This window comes from Ranitomeya variabilis, chromosome 1 (genome assembly GCF_051348905.1).
Source record: "Ranitomeya variabilis isolate aRanVar5 chromosome 1, aRanVar5.hap1, whole genome shotgun sequence".
In the NCBI taxonomy this organism is placed as follows: Eukaryota; Metazoa; Chordata; class Amphibia; order Anura; family Dendrobatidae; genus Ranitomeya; species Ranitomeya variabilis.
Window position 1 is genome coordinate 329,724,831 of NC_135232.1, and position 18,789 is coordinate 329,743,619.

The window sequence follows — 18,789 nt, forward strand, 5'->3', positions numbered from 1 at the left end:
GTTATCCTTGGTGGGACATGAACTTAGGGAACCCCAACACTGCAAAGCAACAATGCTAATCAATAAGCCACCATGATGCCAGCTATGAGTACCCTGAATTAGCCAAACTCAGAGCTCTCCTACCTCTATTTGATGTGAGCATCATTTTTCTGAAATCTCAAGTATGTAGCTCTATGTACGGTACTTTTTGTCCTGCTAAATGGTGCCTTTGGGAGGTAATCAAAGTCTACATAATGATCATGACGATATACATAAGCATGTTTGTCAATTGTTGCCATGGACAAAGAAACTGAACTTAAGTTTTGCTTGCTATTACAGAAACCAAATCACTTTAGGCTAAAATAGCTGAATTTTTAGCATCAGGGTTGGGCACTATTGTGGACATTTGTTTCACCACATACACACCTTGTCACCTTACATCCTCTGGCTGGACTAGCGGCACAAGAACGAGCTGTATATAAACAGCTCCAACCAGTGCTAAACACCTAGAAGCTTCACCAGATCTTCACATCTAGGTAAACCACAAAGCCAAGCTTATTCATGCTTATTCCAGACTACTAGCTAATCATGAGAAGAGAGTTTCAGAAATGTGAATTATTCCTTTTTTCTATTATTATTACACATTTAGTTTAATGCTTTTAGAACATGCTTGAAATGGAGGACAAAGATTTTTAGATAATAATAGATAATTTCTTGATAGATTCATATAAAATATCTGTATGTTAATGCACAGTAAAATTTATATGTTGAGAAGATATCACTTTGCTTTTTCTTGTTTGTTAACACCAAATACATAAACTAAAGGCTCTAATCGCGTCAAATATTCTGGGATATTTCTTCTGTTTGTAACTTTTAATGTCTTTGGTCAATGTCTTTGTGTTTGTATAAATTTTAGTTTACATTCTGAATAAGGTTAGAAATGAATGAAATAACATTGTACTTAAATGTCAGGTTGTTTTGTTACCCATAATGCTCACAATGCATTTTCCAATTGTTTTGTAAATGTATCTGCTGGATGCAACTCAGTGGTCATTTTTAGAGATTAGCGAATTTGTTCAGTTCCCTGCTTATTTGGCAAGCTATAGTGCTGACCAAATGAATTGCAGTGGGAACCCGGATTCAGGGCTGATCAACTGTTCTGCTCGATGTGTCGCGACTGTATTACTTTCACAGCACATGCATGTAGAGCCCAACACACAGGATATCCATGCATGTGTTGTGACTGTGACACAGCAAGGAACCGAACAAATTTGCTCATCTCTAGTCATTTTCAGACCTGCTATGACGATATCTCATCCAACACTTAAGTTACTACTACAGTCTCAACAATGATGCTTGCGCATACATCCAAGAATCACTATTAGGGCCGGGGTCACACGAGCGTAGATTCTGTCATCATGTAAATGACACTCAGATCAAACTCTGATCAGAGCTTGATTATATTGTCAGCTTAGTTTGATCTGACTCTCTTGAATGAGAAAATTGTGGCACAAGTGAAGGGAAGATGGACGCCAAGACTTCTCCATCCTCCTCATTCTGTGAGTCGGCAGATATGGGACTGCACTCAGATGTTGTACGAATGCACTCCAATTATTTCCATGCACCCATAGAGTTAAATTTGTACAGCAACTCCCAGTATGCCGCATTTGTTGTGTTTTGACGAGTTGGCATAAGAAAAATAATGCTAATCAGCACTGCTCCATGGAATAATATTGGTCTGAGTGCTAGCCAATAAAGCATGGATGGCACTTGTCCCATGTATACGCTCACGTGAACGAGCCCTTACAGCGAGCTACATACCAGTAACTTGAAAAAAATCCAAATATCTAATTCTTAACATGGTTTCCTAAATATTTCCAATGGAATTGAGACAGAACTAGAGACAGAACTTTTAAAGTTAATGGAATACATGAAAGTATTTTCAAGATCATTTACAAAATCAAATCCTCCATATCCATAGTGACTGCAAAGTGGATGAAACTGTATAACGGCATACCACTGTGTGATTGAGCTTCCAGGGAGGAATGAGGAATCACAAAGCATCACATATTTACATTTTTTCGAAAGACTATTTTTTCTCCATATAATACTATAGACATGGTTCAGTATGGGCATGACTTCTAAGATGAATTAATCAGCCATATTCTTCCTTCCTTTACTCCTTTTTTCCATACCTGGCCATCTTACACCACTCTTTTGGGAATTTCTTAAGTGAAGATGAAATAAAATGAAGGACGCAATTTATATTAACAATTAGTGGAAAATTAAATCAATTTGTCAAAGAATCTAAAACAGATCTTAACGACTGTTTCCCTTTATATTGCAGGCACAATGAAGATTTTACTAGCATCACTTCTGGCGCTGTGCACTTTTTTATCAGGTAAAATAAAATATATATATTGTATAAAATCAAAGAAATTATCTGTTAAAGGTTTATTAATTTCACAAAGTGTTAGCAGGGGTCTGTATCAGTGTAACATGCCATGTTTTACTACATCGTTATTTTTTCTTCATGTAGCACATGCTGTAACCCAAGAATGTGGTGGATCTGTCAATTGTACCTGTAACCTCAATAACTACAATTCTTCAAGTAAGGACACAAACTGTGAACATTACCAGCAATTGTACATTGAAGCAGCCTTGTCTCCACAGAAAGAATATGTCTGCAGCACCTCACCATATGGAATGTCATGTAGCCCCAAAATGGAGTCCATTTTGCTCTATGTAACATTCCTCCTACACATGGCGGAGGATTAACTATTAATTCATTATTCTTATCAAATAGAAAATGATCATAAATGAAGTTATGCTGGTGATTTCTAGCGATAGGATGGTTACAATACAAGTAATCTTGTAATACACATGTAAATTATTTATGAAACCGCTTGTATTTGACTCAGAATGTTTTTTTGTGCGCATTTCTGTGGGTAAAACAAGTTTAACCATTGCTTCCCCATTTAGTGACACCACCAAGTCCAACTGTTAACTGCTCAAACGGAGTGATGACCATTTACATTTCCAAATGCCAACTGGAAAAAAGTCTGTTCAACATCTCTAACTTGGCCCTGCTTAATAATACTGGTCCCGATTGTGCCAGTCTAGAATACTCGGTAGATGGAGAGTTTCAAGTCGGCTTCCATAATCCAATGAGCACCGCAAAGTGCGGAAACAAATTAGAAGTGAGTACATGTAAAACCTACTTCAATGTATGATGAAAACAGGCAATTGTCCACTTAGATCGAGTATGACTCTCAGCGCCGTTTGTCACTAGATAAGAATCTAAAGTTATCAGTGTCAAGATTGTATCTGTAATTACTAATATTTGGTAAGGAATTCCATAATTTGACTGATGTAACTGTAATGCAACCTTGTTATACATTGATGTCTTAGTTGCCTTTTTTCAACTCATCACAAATGATCCCTGGTCCACTGTAAAGTTCTGTAATGAATGATGTTTCAGTTCTTTGTATTACCTACACCTCTCTCATGGTTGTTTATACATGCTAATAAGATCACCAATAATAAGACTTGTTTTTCTGAAATTAAAGAAGTTGTCCACTACTTTACTACTGATGAACCATAATTAGGATAACAACTGGCATCCCTGCTGATCAACTGTTCTCGGTGCCGGCAGTGGCCTGAGGGGCTGAGTTAAGCTTCTAAGTCTACTGATAGTTGCCGCGGCTGTTTACTGCACATTGGCCCTCTATTGATTTGAATAGCGAGCAGATGTTCAGCACCTGTTCGCGGCCACTATCGGTACTTATCCCTCTTTTTATATGCTAAAAACCTTAATTTAATTTTGCAGCTACTGCTTGACACTGAACACTGCTGTTGACACTCACAGGTACACTACCTGTGAGCAGATGCCTCCGGCTCCTCCCTTGTATGCACATTTGTCTTCTACTGACATACAATAATATTTTGAAGCGTTGGTGTACCACCTGCCTACCTATCTGTGTCAAAACCTACATGGCATCTATGTAATCAAACTTACCTGTTGAATCATATTGCCAGAAAAATGTGGAAAGAAAAATAGAAAATAAGTAAGAAAAATTGATGGCTTTTAGAAGAAAGGGAGGAAAAAAATGCAAACGGACAACAAAACAAAACAAAGATTGCCTTTGTGTGATGGTGTTAATCATCGGACTGCAGCCTGAATACAGTATGCGGTGAAACCACTATGGACCACACGAACCACAGCCTGAGTACAGTATGCAGTGACACCACTATAGACCACTCGAACCACAGCCTGAGTACAGTATGCGGTGACACCACTATGGACCACTCGAACCACAGCCTGAGTACAGTATGCAGTGACACCACTATAGACCACTCGAACCACAGCCTGAGTACAGTATGCGGTGACACCACTATGGACCACTCGAACCACAGCCTGAGTACAGTATGCACTGAAACCACAATGAACCACTCGGACCGCAGCCTGAGTACAGTATGCAGTGACACCACTATAGACCACTCGGACCACAGCCTGAGTACAGTATGCGGTGACACCACTATGGACCACTCGGACCACAGCCTGAGTACAGTATGCGGTGACACCACTATGGACCACTCAGACCACAGCCTGAGTACAGTATGCGGTGACACCACTATGGATCACTCGGACCACAGCCTGAGTACAGTATACAGTGACACCACTATAGACCACTCGGACCACAGCCTGAGTACGGTATACGGTGACACCACTATAGACCACTCGGACCACAGCCTGAGTACAGTATACGGTGACACCACTATAGACCACTCGGACCACAGCCTGAGTACAGTATACAGTGACACCACTATAGACCACTCAGACCACAGCCTGAGTACAGTATGCGGTGACACCACTATGGATCACTCGGACCACAGCCTGAGTACAGTATACAGTGACACCACTATAGACCACTCGGACCACAGCCTGAGTACGGTATACGGTGACACCACTATAGACCACTCGGACCACAGCCTGAGTACAGTATACGGTGACACCACTATAGACCACTCGGACCACAGTCTGAGTACAGTATGCGGTGACACCACTATGGATCACTCGGACCACAGCCTGAGTACAGTATACAGTGACACCACTATAGACCACTCGGACCACAGCCTGAGTACAGTATGCGGTGACACCACTATAGACCACTCGGACCACAGCCTGAGTACGGTATACGGTGACACCACTATAGACCACTCGGACCACAGCCTGAGTACAGTATACGGTGACACCACTATAGACCACTCGGACCACAGCCTGAGTACAGTATATGGTGACACCACTATAGACCACTCGGACCACAGCCTGAGTACAGTATGCAGTGACACCACTATAGACCACTCGGACCACAGCCTGAGTACAGTATGCGGTGACACCACTATGGATCACTCGGACCACAGCCTGAGTACAGTATACGGTGACACCACTACGAGCACGTAGTGTAGGTCGTGTTCCTGCTGAAGACATTACTCATACTTTATGTAAGATGATCTGAAGTTTTGGTTGAATTCCTATTTCACTTGTAATGTTACCGCTAAGTGTTAATATTGTAATTACAATTTTATACCGTATGAAGGCCAATAGTAATGAGTAAATGCCAAAATTTCTTTATCACCCACAGATAAAACATATGTCATAGCCATTTATCGTTTCTTCTCAGGTAAATGCAACTCATGCCATTTATTCCAATATCCTGCATATTTATCCAGAGGAGCTCACTGTCATCACTAGAAATAATGCCACTGCCAACCTCAGCTGTGTCTACCCCCTAATTTATCCTGTTTCCCTTAACATTACTTTAAAACCAGTATCAGGGTAAGTTACCTCCTGCTTTAAATGTCTGAGTATACTATCAGATATAGCTGGTTAGTGCTTAGTTATAAATAAGTGCAGTACTACTTCTGTGTTTTCTGTATTTTTTAGGACCAGAAAAAACTCCAGGACATGTGAAGTACGATAAAATAAAACGTGACTCATATGTTTGGTCTATCTCCCAAATAGAAAAAAATATAATATTAATAAATACCCCTATTCAGGAGAACAAATCAAATGAAGACTGCCCACAAATAACATGTATGAAAACGCAGCCCACGACCATGAGGGACGTAGTGTAGGAGATTGATGAAATAATACCTGGTGGTAGTAGAGTGGCGGTCCCTGGTGCAGTGTGGAGGACGCAGTTCCAAAACACAAGTCGTCGTGTTTTCCGCACTGCACTGGGGACCGCCACTCTACTACCACCAGGTATCATTTTATCAATCTCCTACACTACAACGCTCATGGCCATGGGCTGCGTTCTCATACATGTTATTTGTGGGCATACATGTTATTTTGTTTTCGTTTGATATGTTCTCCTGAATAGGGGTATTTAGGAGATAGACCAAACATATCATTCTATACCTTATATTCGGATTTATCTGTCTGTAATTATTGATATTATTTGTGTATTGCGATTGATTTGTGGTACAGCATTACCAATATGTTGGATTTATTCTTGTGATTTATTTCAATTTTATTTATATTTTTATATATTTCTCCAATTATTCTCCAATCCAATATTAATGCTATATATATTCATTTCTGTATACTGGTATATAAAAATTATATTATTTCATGATTTTTCTTGGCGGTCCCTGATCTTTTTTGACTTTTTTAACTGTTTACGGTGTAATTTTTATTGATTAGAGTTTATTTTATAATAGTGCGGACATTCTTCTACTTCATACCAATCTGCCATTCACTTTAATAAAGGCATTTTATAATATCCTTTCCTTTTTAGTCCTGTTTTATTTCATCGTACTTCACATGTCCTGGGTTTTTTTTTCGTCTCTATTCCAAATGGTCTGCCATTCAAATCTTTAGACTTAGACGCCTACATTACTTAAAGTGTGTTTTTTAGATTTGTATTCTGTTCTTAGAAGTTGTTACGTCTAATCTCTGTTTGATCTTGTATTTTTCAGGAGTACGGACATCTCAGTGCCAGGAGTAACAGGAGCCTTGACAGTAATTATGACAGTCTTTGTAGATGATCAATTTTCCCAACCAGTTACAGCCGACACAGTGCTAACTGTGGCACAAACTGTCTATATTCAAGTATTGATGCCAGATTTGGATGCAGACGAATTTAACATTAAAGTGATGAGGCTGTACGCCACCCCAGGTGCTACTGATCCTGGAACTGGGCTCGTATTTAATCTGACAAGTGGATCGGATGGGTAAGCTTTCCCTGCTTTCTACGTCCTGCTGCTCTGTAAGATGAGATGAGACACAAAAACTTCTCAGTTATTCTCAATTCTATAATGTAGAAATAATAAGTTAAGCTTAAGGGCTCCCTCAGACGAGTGTATAACTCAGATAAGGGAGATCCAATTCAATAGCTCTAGGACCAATGTAATTCTATGGGGCAGTGCTGATCAGCTGATCATGTCGGCATGAGAGAAAAATCTCATTATTCTGTGATTTGCTGGAAAATCGGAAAATCAGATCACACTCACTCATTCAAGTCTATGGGTGCGAGGAAAATATCAGATTGCACCCGGAAGAGATCTGATTACAGTCAGATTTCTGTGGACTCACACAATGGAGAAGATGGAGAAATATTGTTCTCCATCTTCTTCTCACAGTGTGCTACATTTCATTAGAGAGCCGACATTCTCTGATCAAACTCTGATTAGAGAATTCTCTGATCATTTACATAATCGATCCCGTTCTCTCGCATCAGAGAATTTACGCTCGTGTCACCCCGGCCTAAATGCATCTAACAAGCATCACATATCATGGTAGGTAGAAGCATGTAAAGGAGCATTTGAGGGTTAATGGGGCTTCAATACTCTCAAAAGAAATATGTCAACAAATTGTAGCATAAAATCCAGTCTGCACAGAAACATTGTACTTTTCATTATTGCATTTGTGCCTGATTTTTCTCGAGCTTTTTGTGTTTTGAGCCTTTTTTGTTTGCATCCAATTCACCTTACCATTTTGTGCTTTTCTCTCATCCCACTTTACATGTGTTTACCTGTTTAGTTTTTTAGTTCACCTCTGTAGGCTGAGTTTAGGGTACCGTATAGTGATATGTTCTCCTGATTCACCATTTTTTACTTTTTAAAAAGTCACAAAAATACCTTGAACTGTTTCCATGAAAATAAAAAAAGTTGATGATTTTTTTGTGACATTTTACAAAAATGTGCAACTTTTTGTATTAAAAGGTCATGAAAAGGCAAAAAAAGACAGTTTTTAACTTTGTGCAAGAAGTCATGAATGGCACAAAAAAGTCAGCAAATACCGCAATACAAAAAAAGTGACTTAAAAAAACGACAAATGATAAATGGGGCCCAGTATTTGTCAATTGGTCCTTCAACTAAGCACAAGCTGAACAATTCCAACCTATATATGTATATATAACACTTAGGCCAGTGTCACACTTGCAACTGCAATGCGAGAAACTCGCGCAAGTCTCTCACCTCAATACCCGGCACTACCGCCGGCACTTGGGGCCGAAGCGAGCGGCTGCATGTATTTCTCTGCAGCTGAACCACCGGCGGCAGTGACGGGTATTGAGGCAAGTGGGACAAAGGCCTCACTGAACATATTAATGCCACAGGGACTGTTGTACACGTGTTTTTACTGGTGGTTATATTTAGATTTCCCATTAAATTTTACTTAAGTAACAGAAGCTGAGATTTTATATAGATCCAGAAAATAATACAACATCGCGGATGGTTTACCTCAGTCAATATTACTTAATGGGAAATGGTCACTAGGTTTTTGCAACCTAATCTGAGAGCAGAAATGTAGGGGCAGAAAACCCGATGTGTCACTTATTGGGCTGCTTTATATAGTTTTTATAAAATCACAGTTTTATCAGCAGCAGATTATTAGAGGACTAGTAAATCTACTACCAGGTAGTCCCACCACGCCCCCACCACTGATTGGTAGTTTTCTGTGTGCACAGAAAGCTGTAAATCAATGGTGCGATTATACAGAACTCTGCATTAGAGAACTGGCAGATCTGCAGCCAAGAAAAAAGTTTTCAATTAAAACGGCAGCATTCAATAAAGTAAGTGACACATCGCTGGAATTAGGGTCTCTGCTCATACATAATCCTGTTCTCAGATATGGTAGAATAAAAAACCTAATGACAGATTCATTTTAATATCTAAGCATAACATTTTTTTGTGTTGCGATATAGCACCTTATTAGCATAAAAAAAATATGTCTTCCTTCACTTGACTCCCAGAAATGTAAACCTACACTGATAGAGAGGCCATTTTACAGAGCTAATGAGCAGCACTCAACAAGCATGAGTGAGACAAGTAGGAGTAGGAAGAGTATAATCTCACATCTACATCCATTGTGTTTAGGTGCCCGGACCCTCAATATGGTGTTGGCGTCATTTCTGTCCTCAATAATGGTAATGGTACTGAAGCAAGATTTGCAATGAAAGTCTTCCAGATCACTAACCAAGTCTATGTTAGTCTGTACGCAGTTGTCACGATCTGTGCCTCAAACTGTGCAGTGGTAAGAACGTTTTATCCATTATTCCTGAATTCTAAGTTCTGATACAGTAAAGCCAAAAGTTAGAGATAAAAGAGTAAAGGAGCGCTGTTGTTTCATAGATAACTGTCAAAGACCCCTGTATTACTGTTAGTTTACTGCTTCAGTAAAATCAGTTGTGACTATACAACAGCATGTGATTGATCCCTTACACTATTCTTTTCATGTGATATTATATTAGCTCCCAGGTACATTTTATTTTAAAGTATCAGTTATTTAGCGGCAAAAAATTCTTAATAAAGGAATGTTCTTTTCTACATTGTGCAGAACTGCAATGAAAAAAGTGGTAGCTCATCAACATCAGATAATGTGGCAACTATACGATTGGATCTAACTGCTGGTAAGGAAAATCTCCAGATTTTACTGCTATGATATGTGCTGAAACTATGAGCCTGAGTCATTAAGACTTATTTTGTGCATGTCTGGCTTAAAGGGAATCTGTAATTATGTTTTTGCTTCCTCATCTGACAATGACAACGGTATAATGTAGAAAAAGAAACGCTGATTCTAATGATATATTACTTAGTTAACTGAGTACCACAGCTGTGACACAATCAGAGATCTTAGATATAGAACTCAGCAGAGCTCAGAAAGCTAACCTCACCCACACCAGGCTCTCTATGCACATTGTCTATTGACAGTGAGCTGCTTATCACAGGAGGGGGCGGAGCCAGACAACTGCTCATGAGTCAGCTAGTCACAGTAATGATAATGTCCTAGTGATAAAACCTTCATTATTTGTAAACAGCACACAGCCTGATAAGGTTACTTTCTGCAGATCATTTGAGTCTAGGTGCATTGGGTTATTTTTCCACTATTGAGTGAGAGCCCATATATATTACAGTGCATGGACACATTATATTGTTTTTCTCTCTTATTGCTTATCTTCATATTTCTAAGTTTTCTCCCATTAATTTTTTCCTTGCTTACTATCAATTTGTGATGAATTTATCTAGTTTAACCTCATTCTGTTTCCCGTTTACAGACAGCAGTATTTATGATGGTGCCTCTGACCGTAAGTGTTTATTTATATTAGATCGGCTTTTTAAAGGCCATATATAGCGTTTTAATTTACATGTGAAATATTTTACTTTATATATTTTTATACATTTATAATGAAACCTTAACCTCCAATTCAGTTTTTATTTCTGTCAATCTATAAATTAGTTTATTTTTTTTCTGAATCACATTGCAAAAAAATATTTTTTAACTATTTATCGTAATGCTTAGAAATTGAGGAAAAGAGTTCACATGCAAATCTGAAGGCTATTTTTAATATAGAGCAGACTCTCCAGAGTGTTTCCAAATCTGGATCACAGGAAACTAAAGCCATTTTAGCTACTAACTGGCTAGTTTTATCAGTATTAGATTTAAATATTAGAATCCTAGAATGGTAGAGTTGGAAGGGACCTCCTGGGTCATCTGATCCAACCCCCTGCTCAAAGAAGTATTCACTGAACCGTCTCAGACAGATGTCTGTCCAGCCTCTGTTTGAAGACTTCCACTGAAGGAGAACTCACCACCTCTCGTGGCAGCCTGTTCCACTCATTGATCACACTCACTGTAATCTAATTACTATCTATTTACTTCAAACTATTTTTAGAAAGCATTTTTTTTTTTTTTTTGCTTAACTTGAAATTGGAATTTTTCTTCAGATATATTTTTTAGTTTTATTTTTTATTTACTTTACAAAAACCTATGAGATTAAAATGAACAAAAAAAAATCTAACGTATTTTGCGCTTTATAAATGTAAAAATTCCCACATGGCTTACATTTAAAACACAATCTTGTGCCTTCCTATAAAATGATTATTATTATTATTATTATTATTATTATTATTATTATTAATAGTAATAATAACAATAAATTCTTATTGACTTATAGTTTAAACTTGGCTACGAAGATTTTTTTAAAAATAAACAAAGAATACTACCAAACATGCAGAATTTTTCATAAAATAAATGTTGAGTGTGAGCCCACCCCTTGCATTTTTTAAGAATTTGTGGTAGTCACTTTTTGTGTTCTGAAGAGTTCCACAAATTTAACTGGTAAATTTATTAGAATGACTGTATAACTGTAATTGTAAAAAAAAAAAATCCTGCAGTAAAATAAAAAAACTCTCTGAACTGTTTTTAAATAGATTCTGTCTTATATATAAATATATAGCTGACCTGTCTGTAGTCGTTGGTCTTTGTAAAAACTTGGGAATATTCCGGTCATTTTAGAAGTAAGCAGATCCTACACAGCCATGAATACTAACAAAACTGCTCTATGTTTTCCATAGGTTCCTCCACATCATGGTCCTTGGTATCACTATCGCTCATCTCCCTGCTCATTGCAAAGTTTATGTAAAGAATTTCCCTTCTAATCTCTAAAGCCGGAAAACAGGAGAAATCTACTTTACCCAACGGATAGCTAATGACTTTATGCACTTTGCTTAGTTTTTATTCTTTAATATTCTTAAATTATTAAATAATCCAAAAAACAGGACACAATTAAGAACTAAGTACAGAAAATGGAATGAACTGTATATAAGTTGACAGAAAGAGGCCATAATTCCTACAGATACAGCCACCGATTCCCAGCAGCGAACTGACGCTACATTAGTATATGCAACATGGAGGTGGCAGAGGTGGAAAATACTGATGAACATCTGATGCCAATTTGGTATTTTGCCCAAAATATGAAATAATGCCTCATGGTGATCATTTCACAGGATGCAGTTTGGCTTTGTGATTCTGGGGGAGGAGGGAGACAGCACTTTGTGAAGAACATGTGGATGGTGCGAGTCAGGTTTTTAGATCTAACCATGGCGTAACTACAACAGGTGCTGGGGATGCCATCAAACCTGGGCCTCGGAGCCTATGGGTCTAAAAAAGTCCCTTTGGCCCATATGAAAAGATCAATACTATTAAAGACTTGCAGTCATTGGGGTCCTAGTTGGAGTTTTGCATTAGGGTCCATGAGCTTCAAGTTACGTCTCTGAATCTAACATCCTGTACATCATAAATAGACTGTAAGCTGTCATGGTGCCCTAAAAGTTACCATATGCCCTATAGAAGCCCTATCATTGCACAAGTATAATGCTAAGCAGCCACCCCCGTCATTAATGCGAGCTAAGTGAGAGGCTTTTCAGTATATTGCACCTGAGCACCCGGCCTCATATAGCATTATTACTTACTGCACACCTCTTATTTGTGGACTATGGAAACTTTTGGCTTTAAGCTACTTGGAAACAGACGTATTTATTAGTGTTTGCCTATTATCAAGCACTTTTGTACTCTGAGCTCTTCTTGTACTGTAATTAACCGATGCAAAGCTTTCTAGCATATAATAAATATCATTGCAATGAAACAGTTTCTGCTTTCATTCATTACAAATTTGTTTTTATATGTATGAAGTTTTGTGCAATATGTACACTAGCTAATAAAATATTTCAGTCAGAGATGTAGTGACTAGGGTTGAGCGACTTTCATTTTTTTAAGATCGAGTCTGGTTTTGTGAAACCCGATTTAGTCCAGAGTCGAGTCGAGTGAAGTCGGCCGATTATCGCTAAAAGTCGGGGATCGACCGTGTTAAGTCCTTCTCAGTCCCTGGCTTACTGGAGGTAAGCTTCCAGGTAAATGACACGCAAACAAAGTATTGTGTGATCATATACAGGGGAAGCTCAGGAGCGCGTCTCTAACTCACTGGACTTTACCCCTCCTTTATATAGAAAAAAACATACATTTACAGACATGCGTACAAGCGCTCATATTACACATCCTTTTACAATAACAGTCTATACAAGAGATAAGGCACGGCTTCTTGTATGTAGGTAAAGGTTACAATACAGGAAAGGAATGCGTCCATAAAAGGAAATGTCAACTTTGCTCTACTTTCTTGCTGATAAGCCAGACGTCTCAGCAGAAAGACATAATGGATTCTTTCAGTCTAATCTCTACAATTCCCCCCTTTGACATATTCCTTTTATTTATTACCATAGGGCCAAAGACAAAGCCTTTATTTTTGGTATTACACATACACACACTTATATTATTAATAAGAGAATCAAATCTAGTATTAATTCTTCTATTGCAAATTATTTTCTTCTTTAGCAGTATACTAAAATATAAAAACAAAAATTAGTACAGTAATATTAATTAGAATCACTAGAGGATAACATAAGAAGGAAAAAAAAAAAAAAAAAACTTTATACTCTTGCATCTATTACACAAAGTTTATCTGTGCATACTGAGATACCCTTGAGCACAATCTGGAATAGTACGTATATGACTACAATAATCATAACTATATGTATTATGCTCTGCATAATCCCAGCAACCCACCCACCGATTCCTCTGAATCAGTTGGCTGGGTTAAGAAAAGAAAAGGTATCTGACCACCAGTTATCCTTATTCTGGTCATTATCTTTGTCATACTGATCTCTGAGTCGTTGTACGTCCTTTAATTTAAATGTCATACTCATAGTACTATTCGGGTCTATATAATGACAGCAGGTGGGTCCGATGATTTGACACATACCTCCTTGTGAGGCAGTTAGGTAATCCAATACCAGAGTATGTTGGTTGATGACTATTATAAGCTGATTCTGTACTGCTATACTAGTGTTTAGTATATCCAATATATCCCAAATCTGATCATCTAGATAATCCGTGGCTCTAACTAATTTATCCCACATCTGTGTTAACATTATTAACATCAATATCATGAGTTTTGTACTGCTTTTTTGCAGTGGCTTGCATGTATCCATGATGCCTTTCCTTCAAGCTTGACTGATGTAGGTGTTGTCAACAGGACTTGGAAGGGTCCGTCAAATCTTGGTTCAAGAGCCTTTCTGGTGTGTCTTTTTTACATAGACTTGATCACCTGGTTCCAACTTGTGACTTCCTTCTGTGTTGTCAGGATCTGGAAGGGAAGCAAAAACTTGTGCATGCACCTTAGTTAATTGTTTCTGAAGATTTTGCACATAAGAAGTCAATGACTCAATATTTAACACAAGTTGCTGTGGAAAATAACATCCTAAATTGGCAGTCCTACCAAACAAAATTTCATATGGAGACAGTTTAGTCTTACCCCTTGGGGTATTACGTATTGAGTAAAGGGCCAGTGGAAGGCATTCTGTCCAAGGCTTTCCTGTTTCAGCCATGGCTTTCTGTATTTTTAATTTTAAAGTTCCATTCATGCGTTCCACCTTACCAGAACTTTGAGGATGGTATGGAGTGTGTAACTGACTTTCAACACCCAACATTTTCAGTACATTTTGAAATATTTCTTCAGTGAAATGAGTACCCCTATCTGACTCGATCACTTCAGGGAGACCGTAACGGGGTATCAGTTCGGCAACTAGCTTTACAGCAGTGTTTTTAGCTGAAGCCTTCCGAACTGGATAGGCCTCTGGCCACCCTGAGAACATGTCCACACACACCAACACATACTCATACCCATTACTTTTTGGCAGCTGGATAAAGTCTATTTGTAATCGCTGAAACGGATAGAGAGGTCGGACGTGGTGCTTCATAGGGGTCTTTGTCGTCTGTCCGGGATTATGTGCCAGGCATATAACGCATGCAGCACAATAGTCTCTTGCGTAGTTGCCAAAACCTGGAGCCAACCAGACTTGCTTTGCCAGTAGTGTCATTGCATTTGCAGACACATGAGTAGGGTGGTGTAGTCCACCAACTACAATCGGGTACCAGGCTCTAGGTAGACATATTAGTCCATCTTTCTTCCAAATTCCTGCTTGTTCTTCTGCCCCTTCCTTTTTCCACCTGTCCCTCTCCTCTTCTCCTGCATCTTCCTGTGCTTGTCTCAGTCTATCTTCAGTATTTTCTGTGGGGTTTACAGTATGAACCTGCTGTAAGGGTTTGACCGCTGCTGCCTTGGCTGCTTTATCAGCCCTATCATTTCCCCTAGATTCCCTAGTGTCGAGTCTCACATGTGCAGCTACCTTAATTACTGCTACTTCTTTTGTTTCTTGTGCAGCCTCTAAGATCTGTTTGATCAGAGAAGCATGTTTTACAGGTTGGCCTGACGCTGTCATGTAACCTCTAGCTCTCCAGATTACTCCAAAGTCAAACACAATACCATGTGCATACCTAGAATCAGTGTATATATTAGCTGTCTGATTCTCAGCTATTTTTAGCGCTTCAATCAATGCTGTTAGTTCTGCTTCTTGTGCAGACTGTTTCGGTGGAAGAGGTTCTGCTTTGAGAGTTTCAGATTCTGACACAACTGCATACCCTGTATGGAAGTTACCTGTGTCATCTGCAAACCTACTACCGTCTATAAACAGCTCTAAATCTGGATTTTGAAGTGGTGTTTCGGATACATTGGGTAAGCCTACCGTCTCTTGTAAAATGAGCTCTGTACAATCATGTGTGTCTGTAGGGAAAAAATTTGCGTGTGGATCAGTGTCCTTATTCCCCCCTTCAGACTCGAGAGGTAGCAGTGTAGCTAAATTGAGAGTCTGAAGCCTTGCAAATGTGATAGTAGAGGGGAGCAGCAAAGAACACTGTAGCCGCAAATGTCTGGCCATGGAAATGTGTTTTGGTTGGACCTGGTTTAATATCCCATAAACATCATGTGTAGTTTGAACTGTGAGTGGATGCTCTAGGACAATTTCTGATGCTTTGTCCAACAATAGCGAGACAGCAACAACTACACGTAAACAGGTTGGCGCTGCCCTAGCGACTGGATCTAACCTTGCTGAAAGATATGCAATTGGTCTTTGTTTCCCTGCATGCTTCTGGGTAAGAACTCCTGTAGCATGGGAATCAACTTCTGCAGCCATAAGCTGAAATGGTTTGGTGTAGTCTGGTAGCCCTAACGCTGGAGCTGAAACAAGGGCATCTTTTAATTGTTGGAACGAAATCTGACCTTCTTTTGTCAACAAATAAGGTTCACTTTTTACACAGTCATACAGTGGTTGCATTAGTTGACTGGCATGTATAATCCATTGTCTACAATGAGACACTATTCCTAAAAATGCTCGTAGCTGTTTATGATTTCTAGGCTCATTCATCTGTCTTATTGCTTCAGTTCTTTGAGGTGTAAGATGCTTTTTACCTTGAGAAATGCAATGACCTAGAAAGACCACTTTGATCTGACAAACTTGTAGCTTTTGTCTATTCACTTTACACCCTTCTTTTTCTAGAAAACATAGTAAACTCACAGTGGACCTTTCTGCAGTTTCTAGATCTGGGCAGCAAAGTAGTAGGTCATCCACATACTGCAAAATTACTACCTGTGATTCAGGTTCAAACCTTTGAAGAACTGTTTGTAGGGCATTTGAATATAGAGTAGGGGAGTGTATCATTCCCTGTGGAAGGCGTGTCCACGCCAACTGTTTGCCCTTAAATGTAAATGCAAACAAATGCCAACTATCTTGGTGTAAAGGAACCGAGAAAAATGCATTTGAAAGATCTATTACAGTAAACACTTGAGAACTGGCTGGTATCTGTGATAGTAACGTATGAGGATTGGGTACAACTGGGGTGATTGGATCTAGAACTTTGTTTATTTCTCTTAGATCATGTACCATACGATATTTGGGCATAGAACCCTTATCAAGAGTTCTCTTCTTGACTGGATACAGAGGAGTGTTAGCAGGTGATTGTATCTCTACCAAAACTCCTTTCTCTCTGTATTCCTCTATCTGTTTTGTAATTGCTAATTCCTGCTGGGCACTCACAGGGTATTGTCTGAGCTGTGGGAGAACAGTTCCTGGTTGCACAGATAATTTTACAGGAGAAATATGCAATAATCCCACATCAGTGTCACCCTGTGCCCACAGTGTTTCTGGGACCGTTGAGAGGTCTAGATCTGTGGTGTACTCTTTTTCTTCAGTATAATCCTCAAAAGCCTGAATTCTAACATATTGTTCTAATGTTTCTGCATCATCAGGGATAGTCAGCATAACTGTGCCATCTTCCCTAAAATTGATGTTAGCTTCTAATTTCTTTAGGACATCAGTTCCCAACAGACATGTTGGGGCACCTCTGGCATACAAAAATCTGGATGCAAAACATTTAGGTCCTAATGAGACCTCTAGGGGCACAGTATATGGCAGTGTTCGAATTAAAACATATAACAACTGATACCGCGCTTGGGAACAGATTAGGAGGGAGAGGGGGGGGGGGGGGAAAAAAGGGAACTACCCCTAAATGTGAAAATGTAGCCAGACTAAGAAAATGTACAACAAAAAACGAAACTATCCACTGTAATTTGTCACAAGTCGAATAGATAACTACTCATAATGTCAAACTGCTTGCTTACTCACAAAAAATACATATGCACCGGTATGTATCCACACTCCCACAGGAGTAACCACAAGTGTCCGCACACTAATAGGTTAATGACCACAATGACTACAAGCGATAATGGTTCTTACCATATGGAGGTGTAGTTGTGGGATGATGGCTGTATTATCAGGCTTTCACCTCGCTGTTCGTATTGAATACCGAAAATGGTGTGCGGCGCCTCACCGCTGCACGCGGTAGGTGTATAGGTAGGATACCCTGTGGGTGGCACCTTGAGAGTAGGTGCACGGCTGTTCGTGCCGCCTGGATAGATGCCAGGTGCAATTGTTCAGTGCAGAGCCAGGGAACGTCCCGGCCGAAGACGTCCCTGGTTGTACTGAAAGAAAATGGCCGCCGCTGACAAGCAGCGTGTGACGTCACTGACCAACGGAGCCTCACTAGGACCAAAAAAGCTGACCGACGCGTTTCGAAGGGAAAACGCCCTTCTTCATCAGGGTTACACTGTAACCCTGATGAAGAAGGGCGTTTTCCCTTCGAAACGCGTCGGTCAGCTTTTTTGGTCCTAGTGAGGCTCCGTTGGTCAGTGACGTCACACGCTGCTTGTCAGCGGCGGCCATTTTCTTTCAGTACAACCAGGGACGTCTTCGGCCGGGACGTTCCCTGGCTCTGCACTGAACAATTGCACCTGGCATCTATCCAGGCGGCACGAACAGCCGTGCACCTACTCTCAAGGTGCCACCCACAGGGTATCCTACCTATACACCTACCGCGTGCAGCGGTGAGGCGCCGCACACCATTTTCGGTATTCAATACGAACAGCGAGGTGAAAGCCTGATAATACAGCCATCATCCCACAACTACACCTCCATATGGTAAGAACCATTATCGCTTGTAGTCATTGTGGTCATTAACCTATTAGTGTGCGGACACTTGTGGTTACTCCTGTGGGAGTGTGGATACATACCGGTGCA

The 18,789-nt window shown here is 39.6% G+C and overlaps 1 protein-coding gene across 1 annotated transcript; it reads left to right on the forward strand.

Moving 5' to 3' along the window:
* The first annotated feature begins 424 nt into the window (after positions 1–424).
* LOC143817370 (pancreatic secretory granule membrane major glycoprotein GP2-like) lies at positions 425–12,911 on the forward strand. The gene is made up of 10 exons (XM_077298748.1): positions 425–515; positions 2,327–2,380; positions 2,519–2,590; positions 2,962–3,179; positions 5,664–5,818; positions 6,964–7,218; positions 9,364–9,520; positions 9,824–9,896; positions 10,542–10,571; positions 11,842–12,911. The coding sequence occupies exons 2-10, from the start codon at positions 2,332–2,334 to the stop codon at positions 11,907–11,909; spliced, it is 1,077 nt and encodes a 358-aa protein (XP_077154863.1). The 5' UTR covers positions 425–515; positions 2,327–2,331; the 3' UTR covers positions 11,910–12,911.
* Positions 12,912–18,789: the final 5,878 nt, after the last annotated feature.

What these genes read in the sequence shown, in the direction of transcription:
- LOC143817370 (XM_077298748.1), top strand. Translation starts at nt 2,332, where the DNA reads ATGAAGATTTTACTAGCATCACTTCTGGCGCTGTGCACTTTTTTATCA. An exon ending in CAATAACTACAATTCTTCAA is followed by an intron (nt 2,591 to 2,961) that starts GTAAGGACACAA and finishes TTCCCCATTTAG; the next exon opens with TGACACCACCAAGTCCAACT. An exon ending in GTGCCTCAAACTGTGCAGTG is followed by an intron (nt 9,521 to 9,823) that starts GTAAGAACGTTT and finishes TACATTGTGCAG; the next exon opens with AACTGCAATGAAAAAAGTGG.